Below are 19,547 nucleotides of genomic sequence, written 5' to 3'. Positions count from 1 at the left end.
TCTTTCTACTGTCTCATTTTGCTCACGAGAGAGAGGACTGCTAAGATGACGACCTATTCAACATTCAGTGAGATAGCCAGAAAACGTTGCGATATTCACCTTTCCACTCACTTTGGAGGTATTTAATTTTGCGTCCTCTCACATTTTCAACAAGCCATTTTAAATGCCTAAAATATCATGATAGTATCATTTTAATGAAAATATCATGTTTTTTTCACAACCGCTTTAAGTGGCTAACAAATAATGTGCTTTTTATGTTTTTGTTGTTTTTGTTAATACTTTTGTTCTATCTTCTTTTTTATTTGACTGATTGTAAAAACCAATAAAAAATAAAAGATTTTCAATTTCTCAAGTGCACTTATTATTTTTTCATTTAAAAAAATTATTGTCCCAAAGCTAGAAGTAGTAGGACTTCAACTCCTGAACCCATTAACCCAAGCTGACTTTTTTTTTTTATAGAAAAGACCATTGTTTCAAAGTTTTTTTTTTTTTGACTGAGAAAGCTGGGGCTACGCAGACCCCTACCCATAGTGACAAACGTTTTTTATGGGCAATTTCTCGTTTTTCAAGAACTCGTGAGAAATTAAAAAAAAATCCATAAATCTCGCATTTTTTTGGCAAAATGTCGGCAATAAAAAATGTAATTAAAAAATATAAAAAAATAATTTTTATAAAAAAATATTAATAAAAAATATTTAAAAATAAAAGTACATGATTTTTTTCGTGATAAATAGCCGTTTAAAATGTAAATATCGCGTTTAAATCGTGGTATTTATGTTTTTTCATAAATCTCACGATATTTGTCACACTGCCACTACCAGTGATACAACTATACCATAGGGATTTGAACTTGCAACGTCCCAACAAAAGGTGACCTGAACTAACTGCGCCTGCCACACAAGCCGTTAGTTCATTGTTTCAAAGTTGAAAGCAACAGAATTTGAACTCTAAATTAATCTATTGCTTGCAAGCCAAATATTTTTATTATTTATTTTACATATATTATTGAATATAAAATCCAGCCAAGTAGAGCCGAACAGCTACTGTTCACGTTCGACTTGTTGATCCCAATTTACAAGTTTGAAAGAGCAGTTTATGAGTTGAACAGTTTTAAGAGTTGAGCATGAACGAAACCACCAGTGTCTCATCTGGTTTCCCAACTGAAATGGTGCCTAGTTCAATGTTGTCAGTATGGGCATGTATATCGGTTATTTTTTAATAAATATAAAAAATATTTAAGATTACATTTTTTAATACTATTTTAATGGTTGTAACACATGTCACGTTCTGATCGACACAAAATATTTTCAAAATATTTTTAATTATTTTTTAGCTGAATCAGAACGATTCACTTGAAAAAAGGTACCGGCGGATCCACCTGAATGTTCTCAGCATTGGCCCAGATAACCTTAGGGATCATTTTCATAGGATGTGGCCAGAGTTTCACAGGCTTTGCCACTGACGTCAACTCTCTTTCTTCATTCAAGCTTCGGACTGACAGTAGTACGACCATACCCCCCGTGGCAGAATTATCACCATCGTCATCTCGGCTGGTGTTTAGATCACCAGATTAAACTCTCTCTCTCTCTCTCTCTCTCTCTCTCTCTCTCTTCATATCAGGTGCAATATGATTGCAAATTTTTTCTGTAGATTTTTCCACCATTTTTTGTGTAGATTTTTCCACCATATGATTGTAAAAATATTTGTGCATTAAGCACCTGATCACCCTTCTTCATCTTGGGGAGAGGGCCTGTCAGGTATGGGGCCCATGACCTGATGGATGGCAAGGCGATGGGGGGTGCTTAATGCATAATTTTTGTACAATCATGTGGCACCCAATCCTCTCTGGTAATCCCATGTGGTAAACGGGTCCTGTGCCAAGCTAACCAGTTGCGAATCCCTCTACCACATGAACCTTAAGAGATATTTGGTAGGGATCTGCGACTTAAAAAAAAAAAAATCTTTGGTAGGTGATCAAGGTGCAGCAGCACACTAACAGTGCAATTTTTTTTTTTTTTAATTTCTTGTGCCACCGTCACAAATTGTTACCATGATTGTCATTCACATCGTCACCTTTCCATCAACCTTCTTTAGTCTTTCCTATCACCACCACCATTATCACATCATCACCATCACTGCCATCATGATCATCATTATCATGACCACCGTTTCAGTCATCCTTACGGATCACTGCTACCACCGCCACCACTATTACTCCTGCCACCTCCATCATCATTATCGTCACCACCATCATGCCACACCGCTACCACCGTCACTATTATCAATGCGTGGATCATTTCTTTTAAAAAGAGAAAAACCCATCGTTTGAATCATTCTGTTTCATCAATCATCCAATAAAGCATCCACCTCTCTCAGCATTCAAAAAACAACACATTCCCCTTTCTTTTTTTTTGGTCACACAATACCCAAAATCTACCATTTTTGGCCATTCTATGACCAACACATGGTTGCTGTGCTAGGTCATAGCCTGACTTTCCGACTGTATTCCAGCCCTACTTTCCAACCTCGTGATCGAGTTATGAGCCAATCCGAGTTCAAGCTCATAATGAGATCGAGTTAAAGGAGCCGAGTTCGACCTGTCATGTTTACAAAAAAAATACATTGTTTTGGAGCTTAAAGAAATAGGATTACAAAGACGTGCATGGTTTCAGGGTTAGAACTAATATGATTTTAGCACTGAACATATTTTTTGTTAAACCAAATAGTTCACTCATATGTTTTACAAGATGTAAACTATAATATATTTTTTACTACTTGACTAGCTCATACTGGTCAAACCGAACTGAATACTGAATACTGAATACTGAATACCTATTGTTTATACTTAGCTTGCCGAACCTATTTTATGAGTTTGAACAAGCTCTTTATGAATCAACCGTGAGCTGTGCAAGCAACCGAAATGAGAAAGAGAGACACAAATAACGTAGTATTTACTAGTATTTACGTGGTTCGGTGGATAAAATAACCTATATCGATGAAGGAAAAATCTCACTCATTCTCTATTATTTTATTCATGTTACCTCCCACCAATATATACTGAGATACATGATTACAAGGATCACAATCAGCCTATACTTCATTAGGGATATGACTCTTACAATAAGCTAGACAAATTTGTTTCATGCTACATTTATCTTTAGTACAAATAGCCTCCTTGTCGACCTTACCATCCTAATTGTTCTTATCCTTATTACCATGCACTAGCCTGTCATCGCTCATCATGCAGCCATGCACTCGGTGTTGGTTAACATCCCCCCTCAATCTCATCTTATCATGAATAAGATTGAGCTTGTTAACCATAGTAGTGTGTTGTAGCTTCATCAATGGCTTGGTTAGAATATGGGCTACCTGATCATTGGTTGAAATATATTTAATCACGAGGTCTCCTTTGGCGATTTTCTCTCAAATAAAATGTAAATCGATCTCAACATGTTTACATCGATTATGATATATAGGGTGTGTTGCCAAATAAGATGTGCCAACATTATCACACCACAGTATTGGGCTTCTTGTATGAAAATTTTTGAGTTTTGTCAACAGGAATTGAATCCACATTAACTTCAGCAGTAGCATTAACTAAAGATTTGTATTCTGCCTTTGTACTTGATCGAGACACAATTGCTTGTTTCTTTGAGTTCCATGATATTAGGTTTAGTCCAAGAAAAACTACATATCCTCTAGTGGATGTTCTGTCATCTAGGCATCCAGCCCAATTGACATCACTAAAAGCTGATACATTCAAAATTGGATCTAATTTGATGAGAAGTCCATACTCAAGAGTGTGTTTAAGATACCTCAGGATTCATTTAACAACACTCCAATGGACATCTGTGGGTCTGTGCATAAATTGGCACACTTTGTTGACAGCATATGATATGTTTGGCCTTGTCATTGTAAAGTATTGGAGTGCTCCTACGATGTTTCTGTACAATGTAAGGTCATGAAACTTTGATCTAGAATCTGTAGTAACAAGTGGTGAACTCACCATAGGTGTAGAGATTGGCTTAGCTCATGTCATTCCTGTTCTTTTAAGATGGTCAAAAATATATTTTTACTGAGAGAGAATTAACCCTTCTTTAGAAAAATTTGCCCCTATGTCCAAAAAGTAATGAAGTTCACCCAAATCCTTAATAGCAAATTCAACCCTGAATTGAGAAATAAGTCTTTGTATATAGGAATGTGAGCTTCCTGTGACGATTATATCATCCACATAAACAAGCACATAGATAATTAGATTTTTCTTTTTGAGAATGAAGAGAGAGGTATCAATTTTGGCTGAGTAAATCCCAGATTGAGAAGGAAAATACTCAGGCGAGCAAACCATGCTCTTGGAGCTTGTTTTAGTCCGTAAAAAGCTCTTTGTAACTTACAAATATGATTTAGAAAATTTGAATCTTCAAAACCTGAAGGTTGTATCATATATACTTCTTCTTAAAGATGACCATGTAAGAAAGCATTCTGAATATCTAACTGACGAATTTATCATCTTTGGCTTAGCGAGATAGATAAAACGGTCTGGATGGTTGTAGGTTTTATAATTGGGTAAAAAGTTTTTGTGCAGTTAATCCCTTCTTTTTTACTATACCCTTTAGCTACTAATTTGGCCTTGTATCGCTCCAAAGTTTCATCTGCCTTTCTCTTTATCTTGAATACCCAATTACATCCTACAACGTGCTTAGCCTCTTCAATAGGAACAAGTCTCCAAGTGTTATTCCTCATAAGGGCACTGTATTCAGCCTTCATGGCTTCTCTCCATTTCTCATGTTTGTATGCCTCTCTAAAATCGGTAGGTTCAGTGTCTGGTAGAAGGGTAACAACTAAGGCCTTATGAAGAGAATGTTTGCTAGAAATAAAGGTCTAGAAATCATTGCATTAGGGGTTTAGTCTAAGTGTTCTATCTTGAGAACGGGTAGTCATAGGATGGATCTGAGCATGATTTGGTTCAACTTGAATTTTGGATTGGATCATGGGTTGATTTGGAACCAAAGGAGAGTCAGGATTCGGTTCAGTTATGGGATCTTTATGACTCTCGATGAATTCAATATGATTATCTACGGTTTGATGATCTCTATTGGGAATGGATCCATCATAATTTTTGGAGTGGCTAGTGGATTGGTTTAGGGTAAAATCAGAATTGGACAAGACAATGACCTAATTAGGAGGTTCACGATTTAGAGAAACTTTTTTTTGTGCCTTGAAAGGAAAACTTTTCTCATTGAAAATTATGTGTTGGGAGATAAAAAAAATCAAATTTCAAACTCATACAGTAATACCCTTTGTGTTGAGGAGCATAACCTAAAAATATACTTCTTTCATATCTGAAATCCAATTTATGTTTTTGGTAGGCTCTTAGACACGGAAACATTCACATCTAAATTTTTTTAGAAAATTATAATCAGGTATATCTTTGAACAATTTTTGTAAAGGAGAAATACAATCAAGAACCTTAGTAGGCATTCAATTAATAAGATAAACTGCAGTGCAAAAAGCATATGTCCAATTTTTTTTTGGAATATTTGCTTCAGCTATGAAAGACAAACTAGTTTCAATTATGTGTATGTGCCTTTTTTCACCAACCTCGTTTGTTAAGGGGTATGTGGACATGAGATTCTATGTCTAATACCATTTTCAACAAGGTAGGATAGTAAAGCCTGAAATTCTCCACCCCAATCAGAATGTAAATTTAATTTTGTGCCATGTAAGATTTTCAGCAAGAGCACTAAAAGCCTTGAACACTTGACTAACATCAAACTTATTTTTCAACAAATAAAGCCAAATATACTTAGAAAAAGCATCTACAAAAATCACATAATATCTAAAACCATTGTTACTCATAACGGGAGTTGGTCCTCATAGGTCTGACTAGACAATCTCAAGTGGGGCCTATATATGGTTAGAAGCATTTCAAAAAGGTAATCTATGGTTTTTTCCTCTTTAACAAGCTTCACACAAATTATTTGAATAAACATCATCATAAGATAAATTGAAAATGTCTAAAACATGTTGAAGACCTCTTTATTCTTGTCACAAAAATTTATTTTGTAGAGTTCATCACTGCTTAATCCTTGGCATAGCACTTTCCCTGTTGCTTGATCCTTAACATAACAAACATTGGGGTGAGAAATTCAAAATCGACATTATTATCTTTAGAAAAGTATTGCACAGACAATAAGTTCCTTATAATCCTTGGCACATGAAGCACTTCATTCAACTTTAAATTTTGAGAAAGATTAGAAGAGCCAATGTTAAGAATGCACAAACCTGAGTCGTCACCAATTTTCAAGGTGTCTCCTCCCTGATACTCTGAATGTATCAATAGATTATTGATGTCATTAGTAATATGATGTGTAGCTCTAGAATCAGGATACCGATTATCATCACCATAACTTTAATTTGAAGCACTTCCTTGGGCAACTTGATATACTTGAGAGGTGGGTTCCTTTTTTTTAAGGAGATTTATATATGAGTAACAATTTTTTGCAACATGGTCAACCTTGTTACAAATCTGATAGACCGATTTTTTCCTTCCTTGATATGAATCATTTTTCCTACCATACTTATTCTTGTTCTAATAATTGTTTATTTCATGCCCCCGATAGTTTTGCTGCCTATTAAAATTTGATGTTGAAACAACGTTGGTTGTCAGCATAACTTGATCAACAACTTGCTCTTCATGATCTTTAAAATTTGCCTCTTGCATTAACAAGAGTCCATGCAACTCGGCCAAAGATATGGGCTCCTTCTGAGTTTCCATACTTATTTTAAAAGCTAAATACTCACTCGGCAATCCTCAAAGAATCTGAAGAATTAAGTCATCATCATCCACTGGTTTTGAAGCAATGGCCTTTGCTTTGTTTATGTATGTGTTCATAGAACTAGACCCCTTTAAATCTTGAAGTTGTGATTTCAATTGCATCACACCAGATGTTGAGTGTGTGGTGTAGGATAGCTTGAGAGCATTCCAAACTTTTGCGGATGTCTTAAGACCAATAATCTGTGTATGGATTGATTATGAAAGAGACGACTTGATCCAACTCAACAGAAGTTGGTCTCGTCTAAGCCAATCAATATATTCTTGACTGATCTCGCTAGATCCAGTCTTGAGCATGGGAGGAGCAAGTTTGCTTCCATCGACGAATCTCATCAAATCAAAACAAATTAGGATGAGAGTAAATTGTGATTCTCATATGAGATAATTCTCAACGTTGAGCTTAATTGAGAGAAAATGCTATAAATTGCTAGGATACTGCAGTAAGAAGATTGAGTTATTCATACCAGTTTCAGCAGGATTGGGCAGACTGGATCCTGTATTCGGAGTGAGATTCCTGATCGATTAAGCCATGATCTGCAGACTGCGAGAACTGCAAATAAGAATATCTGGACAGCAATAGAAAAGCCTCCTCAAGGCTCTGATACCATGCAAGCAACCAAAAGGAGGAGAGACGCAAATAACATAGTATTTACGTGGTTCGATCGATCAAATGACCTACATCCACCAAGGAAAAACCTCACTCATTCTCTATTATTTTATTCATGTTACCTCTCACCAATATATACTAAGATACATGATTACAGGGATCACGATCAACCTTTCCTTCATTAGGGATATGACTGTTACAATCAGTTAGATAAATTTGTTTCATGCTACATTTATCTTTAGTACAAATGGCATCCTTGTTGACCTTACCATCCTCATTATTCTTATCCTTATCACCACGCACCAGCTTGTCATATCTCATCATGCTACCATGCACTCGGTGTTGGTTAACAAGCTGAGCCATGAGCTGCTTGGCTTTTTCTGGTCAGCCTTACATAAGCACCTTCGCTCTATGTCCTGATTAACCCATTAGAAAGCAGGTACTGCAAAAGGGCGTAACCTCTGCTAGCTATAGTGAAAGAGGAGGAAACAAGAGAGAGGGAGATAACCATGTGGGGATAGGAGAGCAAATCCAGTACTTTGGCCAAGTACTACGTTAAGTATTCGGCCCACACAAAACATGAAAAATCACTGCATGAAACAGTGAAAATTGATGCATGCAACTCGCACCCATTGCATTAAGGGATTTTGTGTTTTGCGTGGGGCTTAGTACTAGATCTACTCACTACACCATAACTAGGAAACAGTGACTGAAGATGATTGGAGCTGTCACTAATTCAATCGGTGATGGCCTGTCATCGGTCACAAGTATCGGCATCAGTATTACTTCTAGTGACAGACTTAGCGTAACGGAGATGGTTCAAGCTCTCTACAGAGGAGAGGAATTGGCTCTTCTGACTATGAAAGGCAATTTGAGCATCTTTTTGTTTGTTGTCATTACCAATGAAAGGGCCTACCCTCCCCGGAATTTTACTGACAAGTCACCTGCTATGCTTAGTCTTAAGAATAGATGTCTCTGCTATGATGCCTACCCATGTTTCGCATGTCCTACTATGAGGCAAGCTGGAATTGGTTTCTTTCAAGGGGAAGGGCTTCCCTTTGCTACCACCCTAGTACTATTGACAGTATTTCAGCTATTTTCTAACCCATTCTCTCAGGGACGCCAACTCAAGGTTTTTCAAATGACAAAGCCTTATGGCATAACCCCACACCTATTAATCATCAACCTATATGATTCCTTTTCAATAGCTATGAGATGATCATCTTAGGGTGATCTTTTTGTCGACCCATAGATAGATGTACAATAATAATAATAATAATACCCATTGAGTCCCCGGCTTTGGCTGCCCCCGGCTTTGGTATGGAGGTTTCGAAGTGGGTGGCAACCTGTTAAGATAGAAGGTCATCCAAAATATTCAAACTTTGAAAACCCTTAAGCAGTTGCAGGCATTGCAAGGCCGTCTCAACGGCAAGCAAGTTGTGCATACATTAATAATAGAGGAGAAATGTTTGCCTTTACAACCAAATAGAAAGCCACTCTGCGGTCCCGTCACTTCGTTCCTACGTTTTTGGCTTAGGCTAGCTTGCTGGTTGAGAGAGAAAATGTCATACTTTGTAAGTGTCTACAACCATAAATAGCAACCACGTTGTGATTGGAAGGTGGTAAAGATTCTATAAAATCCATAGGAAGGTCTTGCCAAGCACCTTCGGCGAGGAACCTAATCAATTGCTGGGCAGTTGTAGATATGTTCCCCTTAGGGGCGAAAAGTCAGATTGGGTTGGATATCAAGACAAAATACATCCCGAACCCAGCCCACACATTGCTCAGGTCGGGTTTGGGTCCACACATATAATAATATCATATCAGAACTTTTCATGTAAGATCAGGCCGGATATCTGACACAAATCTGACCTATTCACAGTCCTAAATGAAGGCAAGAAACATTTTGATAAAAGCAGATTCACTAATCAGCAAGTGTTCTGCATAATTACTGAACCCAATCACTGACTACCACATCCCACACTTCCCCACTCCTTCAAAAGGGAGTCCCACAACTTTCCCCTCCTGAAAAAGGGCCTAATACCTTTCGTAAGAACTCGGTCCAATCACTGGATCCTCCCTCCATTTTGATGGACCATGGACTTGCAATGAGCTCGTTAAAAGTCAGTGGGGGCCCATTAGAGATTCTTCAAGCAATGGGTAAGGCCATGGGAAGGTTGGTTGAAAATTAATGTATTCGGCCTGTTTATTAACCATTGGAGACTGGGTTTACAGTTAGGGACCATAGAGTTGTGTTTATCCTAGCTGGGTGGGGTTTTGGGAGCTCTGTGTTTAAGTCATCAAGAAGAGACCTCGTGCACGCCCTTAAATCAGCATCTGGAAGGGAGAGGACGAGCTGAGCCAGTGACTCATGAGCTGATAAGTTTTGCTAGGTTTCAGATTCATTTTACCACAATCAGTTCCACTTATATATCCCCTATGTCATCCTTATCTTCATACCCTATCTTGAGGATCTCACTGATGCAAGTTGTTTTGATTAAATCTGACCTCATAGCTGTGATCTACACGGTTCATTTAGTGAATATCAACACTTTAAATAGCAAGAATCCAACCTTTGTGTATGATTTTAAGGTGATTAAGAATCAATGGTTATAAACATGTCAAAATTTGTTGATTTAAAAAATCATATTTTTTTGTCAAAGAAGTACAATCCAAAGGTTGATTCCTATCAAATTGACCATGCTGAATCCATCTATGAAGTCAGATTTGATCAAAACAACTCTAATCCCACATGGGCTATGACTGCGGGCATGAGTGTAACTAAACTGAAGTTTAGCAATGAATTGGCATGTATGCTGGCTCATCTAGCCTATTCTTCTGAGGACTGGTTTTGGCATGATATGCAAACTGATTGGTACCCGGCGATCATCGAGAGGATGTAATTTTGTACATTTTGTATGTTGGTTCATAATTCATGAATACACTGGTAGGGGTCTGCCCAAGCCCAGCTGGTTTATCGAGAAAAAAAAAAGTTAGTGGACCCATGGCTGTTTGGGACACGTTGTGCGTCCAGACAGGTTAGCACATTTTTCTGTCCAATGTGATTGCACTTGATCTGCGCTCTCTGGGAGAAACTTGAGGAGCACAACAGAGTCAGATATGAAAAATTGATTTCAAAACAATCTCTCCCCTCTTTTCTTCAAAATCATTCTTTTCCCCTAAATAAACGTTTTGAAAAGCTTTTTTTTTCTCATTAAAACACTTTCTTACATCAGCCAAACAGCATGGTTAGAAAAAAAAAACAGTTTTCTACAATTCCAAAGATAATTTCCGTGAGAATATCTATAAAGGACGATAGGTCATTGATATACCATATAGCCACATTTCTTTGAAGCTAAGATTTGCCCTTGTGCATTTTTAATCACTTGGGTAGGTTCAAATTGTGATGGTTGAGATTAGGGATGTAAATGGTTCAGATTGGGAATGGATGTGGCCAATACTAATCGGTTCTGAACGGACATGGATTCAGATGGTGAAAAGCTCATGCTAGATCCGAATTTTTACATGTAAACAAATTCAGATATCCATCAAATCTGGATATTTGTCGGATTCAGTTACAAAAACTCAAAACCATATCTGCATTGATTATAATTGGATAAATTCCAGAGACTTCTCACAGGATTGAGAATTCTTGATTCATAGATTTCTTTTTGTTTTGTTTGGGTTTCCTTGGAAGTATATTGAGAATTTCCAGTCCCCTGTTTAGATTAATTGAGAAATGCTATAGAAAATTCCCAGTTTCTAGTAGTAAAATAGGGCTATCATTAGGGTTGCTGCAGAGATGAAGCAATTGGGAGTGAAGTGAAAGATACCTAATCTCCGTTAGAGGAGAAGAAGAAAGAACCCTGAGATGAAGCAATTGGAAGCAGAGTTTGAGAAAAAAATGAGACTAGAATTCTGTTAGAGGAAGAAGAAAAAGAACATTAAGATACGGTGATTGTGCATGCACACAGAGAGAGAAAGAGCTTGGTTGAAGAATGTTGCCGGAAGCTTGTTGTCATCAGAGTTGTGGCGATCTCCTGCATGATCAAGAAGCTTGATGGAGGAGACATAGGGGAGGAAATGGGGAGCCTGATAAGAGAGGAAAATGGAGAGCCCTAAAATTCTCAGAATAAAAAATATCACATAGGGGGGTGGTAATTCAAAAGTTGAGAATTTCATGACAGTGAGAATTCTCAATATCCTCCTCCCTTCACTCCAAACATGGGAAATTGATGTGGCAAGAAACAGGAATTCACATTCCTTCCCTTTCCACCATATCCTAACGCTCCCTTAAAAAAAATGGTTTTTCTGAAGAATAAAGGTAGGTAAAAAATACAAAAAGTTTTGGATTTTTTCTCAAAAAATTCAAAGAATGACTGCACATGCAGAGTGATGTGCCAGAAGGAGGGATTCATAGACCAACTTCATAACTGATACAACAACAACAACAACAACAACTACGCCTTCATCCCAAAACAATTGGGGTCAGCGATATGAACCAAAAAGAAATTCATTTTGGGTCTTCCACATGAATCCTTTTCCTCCAATCATTTCTATCCAACGCCATGTCCTCGGTGAGGTTCAAAGCATTCATATCCTTTCCTATCATCTCCATCCAAGTCTTCCTAGGCCTACCCCGACCTCTTTTAACTAATATATTTTCCCATTTCTCCAACCTTCTAACTGGAGCATCATTAGGCCTTCGCCGAATATGTCCAAACCACCGTAAACGATTCTCTCGCATCTTATTTTCAATGGGTGCAACACCTACCTTCTTACGTATCTCTTCGTTCCGAATCTTATCTTTTATTGTATTTCCACACATCCATCTAAGCATCCGCATCTCAGCTACACTCATTTTTTGAATATGATGTCTCTTGGCAGCCCAACATTCCGTACCATATAGTAAAGCGGGTCTAATAGTCGTCCTATAAAACTTTCCCTTCAACCGCAATGGCATTCTACGATCGCACAGCACTCCAGTAGCACTTTTCCATTTCATCCACCCAACCTTTATCCTATGATTTACATCTCCATCAATTTCTCCATACTTTTGAATGATGGATCCCAAATATTTGAAATAATCATTCACCGGTATATCTTGCTCACCAAGCTTCACTACACTCCCATCACTACTTCGTTGCTTACTAAACCGACATTCCATATATTCAGTCTTACTCTTACTCAACTTAAAACCTCTAGCTTCCAATGTCTGTCTCCATAATTCTAACTTAGCATTAACCCCAGCTCTAGACTCATCAATCAAAACAATATCATCAGCAAACAACATACACCACGGTACATTTTCTTGAATTGATCTCGTAAGTTCATCCATCACTATCGCAAATAGGAAAGGGCTTAAAGCAGATCCTTGATGTAACCCAACCGTTATCGGAAAATTGGTTGTCACCCCTCCACAACTTCATAACTGATATCACTACCAAACCCCACTGGCACACAGGTGTGTGCGTGGCTTTCAGAAGTGGGCCAGGTAAGGCAGGGTGGTCGTGGGGCCACACCCAGGGTTTTCCTTGGTTGGGCGAGGGTTCCTCGTCCAAAAAAAAATGATATCACTACCAGAAAAGTCCACAATCATTCAATGGACGAGGCCACCAGCCCGTCCATCAAAAAAACCAAGAGCCATATATGTCTATACTACAACCACATTTCATGCATTAACAAGGCCCACCAAGATTAAGAAATCTATGAACCATCAAATATTCAACGTTGACAACACAAGCACATTGCCCATGTGATAAGATGTACTATGCTCACTAAAAAACATCATAGCAAACATCATTGTTCTGCCATGTCCCAACTATGTCAAGGGGTAATTAGCAAAATCAACACAAAAAATTGAGACTTGAAAAAGTTACAACTATAACACTTGTAATTTGCGCCACACACACAGAGAGAAAGAGATAGAGAGAGAGAGCACTGTGACCATAGTTCTCATGAAAACAAAAATTGCTCATAAACAAAGCTAGCTGCCAATGATAAACATAGTTTAAGAATGACAATCCATAGAAGCCAATCAGAAGCATCAAACACCTTAAGTGCCAAAGGTCACAACCTACTCATTAGATCAAGATAATACGTCCATGCAGATATATACGGCCGATACCACATACGAGTTGACAAGACAAACAAAATTTTCAGCAAATTCATATACTCTGATCAGCCATTTGAACGACCATGTTTCAAAACAGACATGGACCCAACAATGCAGTTCCAGTTTATGGCCAGAGAGTCTTTACTCTATCTTTCAAATGACTCCATAACTAATAACATCACTTATAAAAAGTGAGTCCAAAAGGGTTCATACGAAGCAAGCAACCGATCATGAACAAATGGTCAAGCCTGATGTAGGGAAGTCTAAAAGAAAGAGATGCAATACCATCAAGGATGCATCTCAAGCACACATCTAAGACAGCCTCCCTCATGCATCAAATCAAATGCTTTATTGATCTCTCCAAGCTTCAACTTGTGAGTGATGTATTCATCCACCTTGATTTCCTGCCAAATTGTACTAATTTAGCTCAGTACTAGCTTGGGTTTTCCAAATTCTTCATAATAAATAAGATCATGCACACACACACACACACATGTGCACGCACACACCAACCCACCCACCTTCTTCATGTACTTGTCCACAAGCCATGGTACTTGAGAGCGGCTCTTGAAACCACCAAATGCTGTTCCCTTCCAAACACGGCCAGTCACAAGTTGAAATGGCCGAGTAGATATTTCCTGACCAGAAGCAGCAACACCAACAATAACAGATGTACCCCACCCCTGAATCGAGCAAAAGTCAGCACAACACTGAAGACTCTCGATACTCAAATTAGTACAAAGGCCTTCAATCCAAAGAATCCTTACCTTGTGACAGCATTCTAAAGCAGACCTCATCACGGAGACATTTCCAATGCACTCAAAGCTGTAGTCAACCCCTCCATCTGTCAGATCCACGATTACTTGCTGTATGGGCTTATCATGGTCTTTTGGGTTAAGAAACTCTGTGGCTCCGAAGTTCTTTGCTGCCATCCAGATCATTTAAACTCATCACAAGCAATTCACAAATGTCGTCATTTGAAGAAGAATTTAGGTAATCACAGTCTAATGCACATAGAGCTTTTCTTGTAGCATTGAAAAATCAACCATGAACTATTGCCCACAAACAGTCTCATGTTTGCAAGGAAACGACTATTGCAATTAAGATATTTTGCATAGCATTTAATTCTCGAGTATTTGTTATTAAATAAGAGGTAGATATGACTGTCAAGTGCTTCGCGAGAGCTAGCACAGATAAGTTCTGGCAAAAAAAGGTTCAAATTCATACCAATTTCGAATTTTTTGCTGTCAAGATCAATTCCAATAATGCGTGAGGCCCCAGCTGCCTTTGCACCCTCCGCAACCTATTCAGTAATGACTAACAACTGAACAACATGCCAAAGAGTGCCTATCTGTGGAAATGCAGAGGTTCAATTTTCAAACAACTTACTGCAAGACCAACTGTTCCAAGTCCAAACACAGCTACTGTAGAACCTGGTTCCACTTTTGCAGTATTCCAAACTGCTCCAAGTCCTAATCATATAAGCACCAAATCAGCAAATCTGCAGAATATATGAAACACACAATAGAAAAAAAGAAGAGAAGCAAGCAGGTTAGCACGAACATCCCATATGCATACATGTGTATGTGTAGTGGCTTCAAGGGGGAAAAAAGAAAAGAAAAAGTGTACGCATGGCACAAGCAAAACAGGAAGCTCTCATTGGCAGACTCATTGTTGCATGGGAGAAGTCAATCAACTGATAATTCTGCATGTGAGGATATTCTTTTAAGAAAACAATAAATGCAGAGGAAATGCATTAACCATAAATGATAACCAACATCCACCAAGGGACATTGAGAAACACAGTCCTATTAGACCTGCGTAACTTTAACTTGCTTGTACATTTTCATTTTCACAACCCATGATTTCAACTTTCCTTATATTTGTTTTTCATCTATTACAGCAATATGAACACATTGACATCCACAGAAATCATCATAGATGTGGTTACAACAATTTGGCTGCTTCATTTGTTACAAAACAAAAAGAAAAAAGAGCATTCTTTATATTAGTCATCTGAAAATAGCTGTTTGGGTTCAGGCCTCTACCAAAGGAAACAGTCACTCAATTACTTCACAATAAAGCTGAAACATACCATTGTGCAGTTTAAAATCAGAGTATCTATTAAAGCCACTTCAAAATTGATATGACACAAATTAAACCAAATAACTAACGTGGGTAAATTCCTAAAGTGTATCTTTGTATACAAGGTTCTCATCAAGAAGCAAGCTTCAATCACTGGGGAGGCAATATAGAAATTTTACCAACAGTTGCCATGAGGACCAATAGCAGAAGGCCAAAACATGAAACATAGAGGTAAAAACACATCAAACCATAAACACGATAAAAAGTTTCAACAATAACTTGTACACACAAGAAACATGGTGAAAGTCAGTAACCAATAATTCAGCAATTATGGACTGGAAAGAGAAAAGTACTTTTGTGGTACTTCAAAGAATTTCATGGAAGGAAAAATTTAAGACAGATAAAGCTCTTCACCTGTTGGAACTCCACAGCCAAGCAGACAGATCTTATCTAGAGGAGCATTTGGATCAACTTTAGCAACACTAACATCATGTACCACTGTGTATTGACTAAAAGTTGATGTTCCCATGAAGTGATAGATAGGCTTTCCATTTATAGAGAATCGACTCTTCCGGTCATTCATCATTATTCCAACACCTGTAGCTCCCCGAACTTTTCCACACAGATTTGTTTTGCCTGATTTGCAAAATTTGCATTCTCTACATTCAGCCTGGTAACAAGGTATGACATGGTCTCCAGGTTGTACCTCTGTGACACCCTCACCAACACTTTCAACAATTCTGAGCATGCAAATTACACAAAATAAATGTGAACCTAGGGATTACATAGAAAAAATTCAAGCTTCCTCTCTTTCTAAAATTTGGAAGTGCATAATATCACGTACCCAGCAGCCTCATGACCAAGAATGCAAGGGAACAATCCCTCAGGATCCTGCATGGAAGAAAAGCCTGTTCTCAGATCAAAGAACCAAGAAACACGTGTAATATGATTCATTGAAACGCCATAAACATGCTAAAAGTTTTATCAAAATTACCAAAGCAACTGTAATGTATAAACTTCAAGGCACCAACATGGAGATATCAGTGGATGCCAAGGGCAGAAACGCTCTGCGAATTTGTTAATAACCACTACATGATGTTGATATTTGGAAAAGAGGTACTGCACGAGTAGCTGCTGATGTCTGTAAATGTAAGCATGCATGTGGACACGCATACATGTTCGAGTGTGTGCAATTGTATATTTATGTGCCCATCAGGCATAGATGGTAAAATTATTTCTACTCCCACATAATCCATTCAGAGTTTTTTCACATATATACGCTAATGTGCTTGTGTTGTCTGTGTATTTGTTTGCATGCATGGATTAACTGAGGTGATAAAACTTTGATACAACTCAATGCATGGTTTGGTATCAACCAAGCACAAGCTCCATCTTGCATAAACCATCCCTGATTCTTTTCATCCTTGGCCACCATAATCATAGACCATCAGATACAGAGGCTCAGCATGATGGATCTGAACGTGTGTATTTACATGACCTTGACTTGACATGCATTATGTGTCTTAGTGCACGATGTTCATGTTGAAAATGGGCCCGTTTGAAGATGAATTGCCTTCTTATATAACACTAAATCTGAACCAAACATAGGATCAACTTTCTGAAGTCAATGCAAAACAGATAATGGTAAATCTCTCTTTCTCTCTCTGCACGCACACCAACACCCACATGTGCACACAGATATTCCTTTAATGGTCTTGGATCAAGTATCACTCAATCTAAACATATTTAAATTTGGATATGATGCATTTAGATTTCAATCTAATTTAAAGTATCAAAATGATATTGTGTTTGGCCTATTTTATTTATATAATGTTTCAAATCAGTTGACCATAATATTTGACAGTATATAAACAAACATGACAAATTAAATCATGTTCTGTTTTAAAAGATGAAAAACAAACACATGAAAACAATTCAATTCAAAGGATTCTAAGAAAACACACTTCATTTGATATCGTAACCACCTGCATTGCAACACACACATTCAATTTCAGAACGAAATTCTTGCATGCTTAGCATCAATAATAGGCGAAACAACAACGTATATAAATGTGAGACTTGTAAGCAGACCTTTCCACCCCAGGTGTACGCATCAGTGTGGCAGAGAGCAGTATAAAATATCTTGATCCGAACCTCCCCGGCTTGTGGTGGGGCAACTTGAACATCTTCAATCACCAGGGGCTTGTTGGCCTCCCAAGCAACAGCAGCTTCAGAGAATACAACAACAATGAGTAAGGTTATCATTCCAACTCCAACATTTTCTTTTTCTTTTTTGGGAAAGTCCAAGGGAACACCCCCATCACCGACCACACATTGGCTGGTCTCAGTTGGTAAAAACCCAAAGTTGTCAGACTAGAAAGAGGAAACAGGAAAGATAAGGGAAGTGGCGGCGAGAAATGAGACATTTTGAAATTTATAAGAAGCAGGAAGCAAGGAATCAATTTGAAAAAAAAATGAGAATTGAACAGGAAGGGATATTAGAATGGAATGGGAAGTGAAACGGGAATCAAATGGGAAGCGAATACAAATAAAAATAAAAATGACTATTCTTAAGTTTCATGATTTTTTATTGTAAGAATAACTTTTGTCAAAATCTAAAAATGATGGTTACATATCTAGAGAAAGCACATGGGAAGTGAGTACAACCATGCTATGAAAACATGAAAAGAGGCGTGAGAAGACACATAAGAATCATGCAAAAACACTAATGAAGTGTATGTGAAGCATAAGAGAAACGTGGGAGAATCAAGATTCTCATCAAGTTTCAGAAGCTAGGAGTATGGCCCTTTAGAAGGGCGAGTTTCTCAAGAGCTTCCCACCTATATAAGAAGCTTTCGGTAACCCTCTAAAACCCATGAGGTCCTCCCTGCCCACCAGGGAGTGGGCCCAGCTTCTACCTTGCAGCAAGGGACGACATTCACAAGTTGCCCCTACCGGATGAGCGGAGCCCTTGTAGGCAACACCAATATTTTCAGCACAACAGTAACAGAACAACCATGACTGCGAGTAATCTACACAACTTATAGACCAAAGCAAAAAGAATTGACACACCCACCAAAACGGAAGCAAAAAATCGACAACCAACAAACAAGGATCTAATGTGGGTATTAAGCCATTGATGCTTATTGAGAATTTCTTCATCAATTCAGATATACCCAAAAAAGAAATCATAAAAAAAGGAGGAAGACCCCAAAAAAATGTACGGCATCGAGAAGCTAACGTATTGCGAATTGGGTTTTCTCACCCCCTTTGTTTTCCGAGTAACGAATGGTATCTTCACCGATAGGAGCAGACTGAACGATATACAATAGAAATGCTAAAAGAACGTGAGAGATTGAGAGAGAACCTTTGCAGGTGATGACTTGACCTTGAGTAGCCATGATCCTGAGAGAGAGAGAGAGAGAGAGAGAGAGAGAGAGAGAGAGAGAGAGAGAGAGAGAGGGTGGGGGTAGGATGAGGCCTGGAGAAGAAGTGGCACTCCTTAATAAACTAATGCCGGCTAACGACGAAGTTTTATACGTATGCACCAAGTTGACGGGACGTCACAAGTTCCAAACTCATGGGGGTCGAAACTGGAGAGTAGGGATCTCAAGGGTTTTCTTGACTAAAGGCCAGCCAATGTGCAGTCGGTGATGGGTTTTTTCTTGGGTTATCCAAAAAAAACTATTCTGGTGAATCGGTCGATACCAATTCACAAGTGAATGGGCCAACTTTTAACTAACAGATGACACATGTCACACAAATATTAAAACAATATAAAATTTTAAAATAACTATTTTCTAACACGTTTTATTTATTTTAAAAAATAGAATCGAACCAAATGTGAATCAATACGATACGAATCAGCCGATTCAAGCTGATTCGCAATGATACTGAGAACATTGCCC

At 38.1% G+C, this 19,547-nt stretch overlaps 1 protein-coding gene across 1 annotated transcript; it reads right to left on the bottom strand.

Moving 5' to 3' along the window:
• Window positions 1–13,499: 13,499 nt before the first annotated feature.
• Window positions 13,500–19,289, bottom strand: HOT5 (GroES-like zinc-binding dehydrogenase family protein). The gene is made up of 9 exons (XM_089986046.1): window positions 19,007–19,289; window positions 17,731–17,867; window positions 16,484–16,530; window positions 16,054–16,379; window positions 14,944–15,026; window positions 14,782–14,857; window positions 14,322–14,479; window positions 14,076–14,237; window positions 13,500–13,958 (listed from the first exon to the last, which is right to left on the bottom strand). Exons 1-9 carry the CDS (start codon window positions 19,038–19,040, stop codon window positions 13,842–13,844), a joined length of 1,140 nt encoding a protein of 379 aa, XP_089842172.1. The 5' UTR covers window positions 19,041–19,289; the 3' UTR covers window positions 13,500–13,841.
• Between the last annotated feature and the right edge of the window lie 258 nt (window positions 19,290–19,547).

This window comes from Nuphar pumila, chromosome 13 (assembly GCF_984573655.1).
Source record: "Nuphar pumila chromosome 13, dmNupPumi1.hap1.1, whole genome shotgun sequence".
Classification (NCBI taxonomy): domain Eukaryota; kingdom Viridiplantae; phylum Streptophyta; class Magnoliopsida; order Nymphaeales; family Nymphaeaceae; genus Nuphar; species Nuphar pumila.
The sequence above is the reverse complement of the archived record's forward strand: the minus strand, read 5'-3'. Positions and strand labels throughout refer to the sequence as shown.